The sequence below is a fragment of the Vombatus ursinus genome, unplaced genomic scaffold (genome assembly GCF_900497805.2).
Source record: "Vombatus ursinus unplaced genomic scaffold, bare-nosed wombat genome assembly UNPS02014870.1, whole genome shotgun sequence".
NCBI lineage: Eukaryota > Metazoa > Chordata > Mammalia > Diprotodontia > Vombatidae > Vombatus > Vombatus ursinus.
The window spans coordinates 4,916,742-4,925,726 of record NW_020954648.1 but is presented as its reverse complement, the minus strand read 5'-3'; the positions used below and the strand labels follow the sequence as shown (position 1 = coordinate 4,925,726).

Here is an 8,985-nt window from a genome sequence, read left to right as displayed (position 1 = left end):
GCTTGTTGACTTGCTGCCTACTAAGGTACCATGTGTTATTCTCTAGCAAAGTTATCTGAAATGAAGAGTATTTGCAAAGCAAGAAATTATATTAAAAGGAGAAACTGGGGCTTGTATTGAAATACAGGAACCATATTAACCTTGTTTTTGAGGAAAAGCAATTACTCAATTGTTGCAACTGGCATGCTTAATACTTTAAAAAAAAACAAGACAAAGACATTTAGAGATATTTCATTTATTGTGGATGCAGTTTCAGAATATATTGTTTGTATTGCAGCTATCAGTTGTCAATGAAAACTCCGAAGTGTTTATAAAATGGCAGATTCACAGAAAATGCTAGGCAACTTGCAGTCTCACCTCTTTGAGTTAACAGATGCATTTGTCTTCTAACATGTAAACAACAAAACCATGTTTTTTGTTTTTTTTTAAAGAAGATTAAAACAAAATAATGGAACAAAAATCCTACCCTAAACCATATTACAACTAATTATTGGAGCATACTTCAGGATTGAAATACTGTATTCTCAACTTTATCCCTGATAGGAAAATATTTATTTGAAGGGAGAGATTTAATTTAAATACTCAGTATCAAGTTAATTCAGGGTAGGTCTCTTTTTCACTCTTTCCACTCCATTTTTAAGGAAACAGTGGGAACTCAGGTGCTGCATGCAAATTCAAGCTCATTGTCTTATATCTTTCTATCTTACTTTTTTTAAATGGCAGATGGTTATTTTAGATTCTTGGATGTTGCTTTTTTCCCCTGGTCTACTACCCTGAAATACTGAGCTGTTTTTGGCTTAACTGGAAGGGAACAGATTCTGTTGCAGTCAGGGGTCTCTATTTGTATGCATCTTGTACCTGCAGCCAACCCCACCTGAGAAAGGGAAAAATTACAGATTTGAAAACTACAGCCTATCAGGAGCTTGGAACCGAGCCTGGTTTACTCTTTTAAGTTAACTCAGAGGTGAGTGTGTCTGTGTACTTTAAATACATTGCTTTCCAATCAGGAACCATTTGCCAGAGTCCCATTTTTCTTCTTTTAGGAAGAATAAACATTTGCTGTTTTAAGAAAGACTTTATGCTTTAATTAAAAGTATACGTAAAGAGTCATTGAACAAAGGTTCTTGGGGAGGTGGAGTGAGGATGGAAAAGTTTCCAAAACAGGAAATTCATACATATTTGTGAAATTTCAACTCATTTTCACTGGCTAAGAACTGAGAAAGTCTAAGGAAAACAACCTCATAGTTTAAACAAATTATTATTTTGTTAAGAGAAAATTATTAGGGCCCTAAGTACTCACATTTGTTAATTGTTCTTTAAAGCCCAGTTTTAGTTCAAGTTAGTCTTTATACACACACCTGAGACCAATCTGCAAGAGTTTATAGTTTTTTTTTTAAATCAATCTTATTATTATATAATTTTAGGGCTGGAAAGGACCTTAGAGAACATGTCCAACTTATAATGGGAACTCCATTTGTAAAAAGGAGTAGACCTTGAAAAGGATCTGGGGGACATACTTTAGTATAATTCACACTGTACTTAGAATTACCTTGAATCATGGTAGTTTATATAAATTAACTAATGTGTTTTATAGAAAACACTGACCTATATTGGCTCCTCTAACTTTTCTTTTTTCATTACTTTTTCATCCCTTTTATCAAAGGTCATCTGACATTTAAAATTTTCAGATCTCCTGCCATGCTTCTAATGGCAATTGTGAAATATTAATATAGAAGCTGTGATTTTTTTAATTTTTAAAGCTGTGATATTGGCTACTTATGTAGGCTTATTACTAAATATAATATTCTAGCACATATTAAAGCATCCTACCATTAGTAGTGCTTGGCGCTAAATTTTGTAAAGCTATGTTTGTGTATACATGTATGCACACTCATACATACATACATATATTCTAAATTGCAGTCCCTGTTACTATTCACTACCGAAGAAGTCCATAAAACCACCAACCTTAAGAAATTAGTACCACTGTCAGCTAACATAAGAATTCAACTTAGATATTAACTTAACTAGAATGGAAAAAGTGATACTTTAGAAGTATAAAACAAACAAAAAAAGACAAATTAATGCTGCAGTATCTCAAATCTGACATGGGCAACTTACAGAAAATATTACAATTGTCAACTAAAATTATTTCTTCCATGCCTTATTCTAAAGTGCAGAAACAATGACTTCTGTATTCCAAAAGTAGCAACTGTTCATTTTTCTATGGATACTGCACACATTCCTTAGGCATTTTTCAACTTGAATATATTTTGGTTGACTTCTGATGCAGCTAAAATCACTGTTCAGACATAGAGTTATGACTCTCAGTAGAAAAGTCTATATTTCACAGCATGGGTTTCTTTAGAAATAGGCTCCTGTGCAAAGGCAGTACTTTTACCTTGAATGTCTCTAGATTGTGATTATTAAATACAGTGCTAATATACATGGGTTTAACTGGGATAATGCAAAATAAACCAAAAAAAAAAGAACCCACATTTTAGTAAATCAACATAAATATAAAACAGAACAATTGAGCACTTTTGAATTGAGCTGGTCCAGCATCTTGAGCAGGTACCTAGTGTTCTTTCTCCAGCTGTCTCAAACCTGCTAAGAAAAAAGACCTTTAAAATGGTGAACCACAGCCTTACAACTAGGTGTTTATTTCTCAACAAGAAAATAAACTTATAGGTGGAGGGTGTGCAGTTTATGGCTTTGGTGCTATTCACTGGGACCTGAAATAATTGTTGGGTGGGCCTTCCTTCCATGTCTATGTTCCTAATTTTTTTTTATCCCTATTGCTTATCATTCCTTTCTCTACTTTATTTTCTTCTTCTTTTCTTCCTTTCCCCATGTCTATTGCCCTAACTGATGGCACTCAAAGTCAGAACCTTTCTCTAGAACTAGGGTAGGCAATATGTGTGCTGATGGTGGTATAAAAGATGATTTTGAATCATTCTTAAACAAAATGGTAGAGTTTGTTTTGGGTGTCCTCCAATCTCCCCTTTCAATCCTTGCCTCTTGCCTTTTGGTCTAAAGCCCCACTCCTAAGGCCCTAATCACACCACCCAAGCACCTGTACTACTTCTTGATTTCAGCTGGCCATCAGCTAGCCATAGCTGAACTGTTAAATTACAATTGGGGCTTGAAGTAAGTGAAGTTGAGAAGAGGAACTAGTCTTGATGGACAAGTCTTGAGGCCCCAGGTTCCCCACTCCTGTCTAAAGTTTTTTACCTTAACCATTGGTTCATAATTTTTTTTTACTGCTCTCCCCTCTACTGGACTTTATTATAGCAGAAATATGTGGGCTGACAAGTAGAAGTTGAATTAGCATACAGGGCAAGAGGTTGGGAGGAGAGAAGGGTGGTTAATATACCCTTGCTATGCACCCTAAGGACCCCTTTCTGCAATCTGAGAACCCCTAAAATATAGTCCAGGGTTTCTCTCTGCAGAATGGGGACATTTTTTGGTCAAAAGAACAACAGTAAGAAATATGCCTTCACTTTAGTCATTGGGTTTGAGGGTTCATCTTTTTGTAGCTTCAGAACCACCACAGGAAAATGAGTTGTTAGATGACCCTGAGTGACCCACAGTACCTATGGCATCTAAGTACTTTATTTCAGGTTCTTTTGTTTCAAAATCGATTTTTTGCCTTAGGAAAAACTGCAAGGAACTGGCAACAACTTTGCTAATAGCAAAGAATGGTTGTTCATATAAGTGTTAATTCTTCTTGCCTATGCCACCTGATTTTCTATGTTTCTCTGCCGTCTGATCCTGGTATATTAGGGGGAAAAAAAACTAGTCATGAAGAAGCTCTCGCATAAGTGATTATCCAAGAAATTACCTTAGCAGGTGAAGTGACCTTATCCACAGATTGCTTTTCCCAGAGATTGCGCTTGCCTGATACATCACCTGGCCTTAAGTCCTGTTAAAAACAAACGGAGTAGATGAGACAAAAGTTCATACTTTGACCTTGCCTATACCTTGTCTCTGAATTTGGTATTTTTCAGTTGACTTAGTTTTTTCAGTGATATGAAATGGGTATTTACTGAATAGTTTGTGGTAAAAATTCAAACTGACCATCGACCCATCCCAAAACATCAGACTGACCATTTCTAAGTGCTTTGTTTTCTGTTTTCCCATCATACAGATGTGGCTTTTGTCTTTTAGATAAAGCACTAGGCTAGAAATCAGAACATCTGGGTTTTAATCCTGGCCTGATCACTGATTTCTTGTGTGACTTTGGGAAGTTGCTTGAACGGTCTGCCTCAGTTTTTCCGAGGCAGACATAATAGGGGGATGTAAGAAGAAATCAAATACCTCAATTAACTTTTGACAATCTGTGTTTATGGAATAAAATATGGCAAAATTATCTAAAATAATTTTCATATTTATTTAGCATGCATTTTCCCCCAAAAGACTTATCTGAGTTTTCCTTAAACCAATATTAAAAGCAGTTTATAGTCCCTGAACCCATACTAATTGGGCAAAGAGCAAAAGTCAGAACAGGAGAAACAGGAAGATAAGCTAAAGATATACTAGATGGCATGGAGAAGATGGTCTAGGAACACACATTTGCTACAGAAAATCCGTAAGGTTGGATAATCCACATATGGATAATTGAGAATTTACTATAGACATAAGAACCCTATAGACTTTAGGAAGGACACCAAACTTTATAGTAACTTGGTATATATTATGAATTTTGCTAAGAAAATAGCACATTTGTGCTAAACACAAATTTGTTTTTCTTCTCAAAGCCTACCTAAATGTCTCTTGGTAAGAAAGTACTTTTACAGAAAATATATTGACTTTAGTGAAACAGTGATGTCTATCTTGACAAGCCCTTCTTATGCAGCCATGGGAGCTCTAAAAGAGTCAATTCTATTCCTGAGTGTCAGGTCAAATCAATGGTACTTCAAGAATTTAAGGATCATTGATTTCATTGGTGTAGATGTTCCTTCCAACAATTCAGATATAGCCAATGTAACCTTGTGCAAGTGAGTTAAATTTTCTCAACTCTGAGGCCCCTATTGTCAAGATATTAGGAGACACCCTGTTTTCCAGAGCTAAGTCCCAGCAAGTAAGCTATGCCCTGAGCTTGTCATGACAACAATCCGTTGCGCTCACTCTCTAGATGATGTCACATAATTATTTAATTGCTTTGACCAGCATCAGGTATTCTCTGAGCTTGGACAAGCACTGGACAAGTACCCATGTTCCAATCATGAAGCCCGGCTATGAATCAAACTTGTCTCACTGTTGCTGTTACCCTTCACTGCATAGCCATTGGTATAAATATTGAGATCTTCCCATACTAAAGCAGGTTCTCTCACTAGGGGCAGGGCTCTGGCACACATGTCCTTGATTGCAAGCTGTTTCCCTCACTTTGAAACTACATTTCTGTTTGATTCCTGACTCTCCTGTCTCGTCTGTTCGACTTTGGCCATCCACAGGTTAGAGGTGGGTTCTGTCCAGTTGACACTTTTCATCTCAAAACCAGTGATACTGTGACCCTGTGACTTAATAGATGGTCCCTCATGAGCTGCTGGGAGTCAAACAATTCAGTGATGACTTTTTCCAAATTGTAATAGGCTGAACTTTGGTCATCAGACACACAACCCATGTCTGGGTCTATACTTGAAACCATTATGACTTAGTTAAGATCTGCCCAAGTTAGTTTTGCTGATATAGCCTTTAAGAACTGACATCCCTTCTATGCCACTGTGAGGCATTAGACTAAAGAGAGGAAATAAATATTATTACCATGCAATGTTTTTCTAGGATTCACTGGTTGCACATGTCACTATTCCAGGCAGGTTAGACCTGGCCAAGGATCTCATTGGGTTTTTGCATTTTAGCAACAGCACATGTCCCTGATATCCAAGAAAGAACTATAACTATTTAATTTGGCAGCATCAAGCAACGAGTACAAATTGTTTCTGAAAGAGATTCCCCAGACCCTTTGCCCATCTGACAAGGTAATTGTTGCCAAGTTGTCCTGAAGGCATCTTTAGAATTTTGGAAGTTAGACTAAGTGACATGTTGATGCTAGGTTTGTAAAGTGGCTTGCTTTAAGCTTGGGTGATTCATAGAAGGCTTGTCTTTCATACAATGTTTTTCTGTCCTTAAATGCTTTCTGTAAATCTTTCACTCACCAGAATCTTAAGTTATTTTCAGCTTACATTCTCAGTTTTTAAAGTACAGGTTGCCAATAGGTATATTTTAAGTTTGAGAAGGGCAATGGAAGGATATTTGGCAATGGCAACATTTTGGCAATTTGCCCATCATGTTGCCAGATAACATTTACTAAAGCACAGAAAGAAGTTGGCATTTTTAAGTCAAAGTGGAAATGTAAATGGATTTACCTGACCTGGCTTTACATTTCTAAAAGAAAGACTCACTCCTGAAGAGCAGAAGGAGAAATGAAGGCATCAGAAGCAGGTTTTCCAGTCAAGCAGAGATCAGAGAGTGAAGAGGAAGAGTAGTCAGCTGAGAGAGTTTGTTGATTTTTTTAAACAAAAAAGAGAAACAAGTTAGTGTTTTATTTGTTTTCTAATGAGAATTTGAGACATAAAGGAAAAACAAGACAACCAAAGCAGATATATTTAGAATGAAATTCCATTTGCAAAACTACATGACATTTTACACATTCTATTCACAAGCAACAAGAGAAACACCCAAATGGGGAATCAAGTGGGTACTGGTTCAGATCTGGAAAGATTTTAATTTTTTTTTCTGGAGGGGGAACCAATAATGACAGATGTTGAACAAAATCTTTTAGAGAACTTTTAATTCTTACTAGATCAAAGGCTGGCATTAACATATCGTATCTAGAGCAGGATAGTTTTGTGGAGCTCTTTTCTGTCTTCGAATCTCTGGATTCATCCAAAGCTTAGCTAATGTATCACCTCAATTAATCAATAAACACTTAATTAGGCACTTACTATGTGCCAAACACTGTGCTAAGGCACTGGGAATACAAATAACAAAAGTGAGACAGTCACTACCTGCAAGGATCTTATACCTTCCATGGGAAGCCTTTCCTAAGCCCCCTTTGCTTAGTTCTCCGTCTCTCTCACACACTTTCTTTCTCTCTCTCTCTCCCCCCTATAATATATAACAATCTGTTTATATATTTTAGCTTTCCAACAGAATGTAAGCTCCTGGAGGGCAGATACTGCCTTTTTTTTTTTTTTTTTTTTTTGCATTCCCAGTAACTACCACAGTACTTTGCATAGAGCAGGTGCTTAATAAATATTTGTTGGATTGTATTGGATGTTTTCATGAAGGAAATTGCGTTATATTCTTATCAGACAATTTTTAGCAGCAGGCTCTTTGTGTTTTTTTTCTTCCCAATTGGGTTATTACTGGATGGGCATCAATTGGGGTATTATAATCTCTCTAAAAACTTAGCTTTATCCTTGCCCTTATCAGAATTCCTAGAAGCACACAGCAGGAAGCATAAAAAGAGGTCATGGAACCAATCACCTCTGTCCTAGGATCAAAATTCACCTATCAGTGTTTCAGGTTCACTAGGGATGATCTTGCTCTCTGACCTCTGAAGATATGAGGGGATAAAATAAATGTTTGATAATTAAAAAATAAAATTTAATTTAAAAAGAAAGAATTCATTATGAGTTAAGGTATAGTAACAACTCCACAGAAACTGGGACATGGTCTCAAGGAAGGAAAGGACACTCTGAGGACCTGAATTGAAATCTACCACTAATACATGTGGGAGCTTGAGCAAACCACAACTTCTCTAGATCTTTGCTTTGTCATCTACAAAATGAGGAGGATTTAGACTAGATAATCTTTTAGGTCTCTTCTAATTCTAAATCTGTGATCATTTGAACATAGGCAAGTCACTAATGGACTGAGATAAAGAAGTGTCGTGAACTTGATTTATGGAGAGACTTCTCAAACCAATGAAGTCACAGATGTTAGCTACCACGGCAACTTGGAGTGACTCTCTGTTGGGGATGCAAATATCATTTTACATTCTGACAAGGTACTCTATACAAAGGAGCAACTGGTTTCAACTGATCTTTCCTCTAATTATCAAGACAGAACATAACCAGCTTATCAATTTGATAATAATGGTAATACAGAAGAGTAGTAGTTTATATGTGTAATATGCTGAGGCATGATTAGATCATCCTAGGCTAAGCTTTTGAGTAAAAAATTTAATACTTCAAATTCAATATTTTACTGGAATGAATACTCTTTTCAGCAACACAAATGGCACCCCTTTTAAGACTTACTAGCCACCCCTCCTGAGTGGCTGTGACTGAAAATTTCATCACCAGTTGATGGCCAGCTTTGTAGATAGCAATGAACCTCCTCAGACATTGACCAAGCTTCACACACAGTGAATTTTTGGGTCTATACTCAAAACATTTGTAGTTCAGTAGAAGTTGCCAGAGCCTATGCTCTGCTGGCATAGTCCTCAAGAACCCAGGGTTGCTTCATGCTTTGATGAGACAACAGAAGATTAGGTATGAAGAAAACTTTCTTTGAATTCCATCTGGAAAGGTGCTAACATATGCTATCTTGGGCACAGAAGAGACCATACCATACTAGGACCTCTCTCAGATCAGATTCTTACCTCAGATAAACCAGACAGATGTTTCTATTACGATCCCATGCAGCCATCACCAGGGGACCAGGGCAAGCCAGCACAGACGTCTTGCCATCCATCCTGACACTGCCTATTTCCTTTCACTGGGAATAACTACATGGAATTTCAGAGCCCTGACTTCCCCACCACTTCCCAAGGGGAGTTAATGCATTTTTTTTTTTTTTAGGGCTAGTTCTGAGAAAGACTTACTTGTATTAGAGGTTGAGTCAATCCTTGCCTCAGTCCTCTATCTATCGGGTCCCAGACCATGTTTAATATCACCTAGCTATCCCCCAGAAAACCAGGGTCTATCCAAGGTGAATGTCTTGTCATTTCCCCAGCTGCCCATGTGTCTTCTATTC

At 37.1% G+C, this 8,985-nt stretch overlaps 1 protein-coding gene across 1 annotated transcript in view; it reads right to left on the bottom strand.

The window, feature by feature from the left end:
- Nucleotides 1-219: 219 nt before the first annotated feature.
- Nucleotides 220-8,985, bottom strand: part of CALD1 (caldesmon 1) — a 256,204-nt gene continuing 247,438 nt past the window's right edge. Inside the window, 2 exon segments of the mRNA XM_027842286.1 lie at nucleotides 220-2,607; nucleotides 3,845-3,925. Coding sequence (XP_027698087.1) covers nucleotides 2,602-2,607; nucleotides 3,845-3,925 — 87 coding nt within the window. The 3' untranslated portion in view covers nucleotides 220-2,601.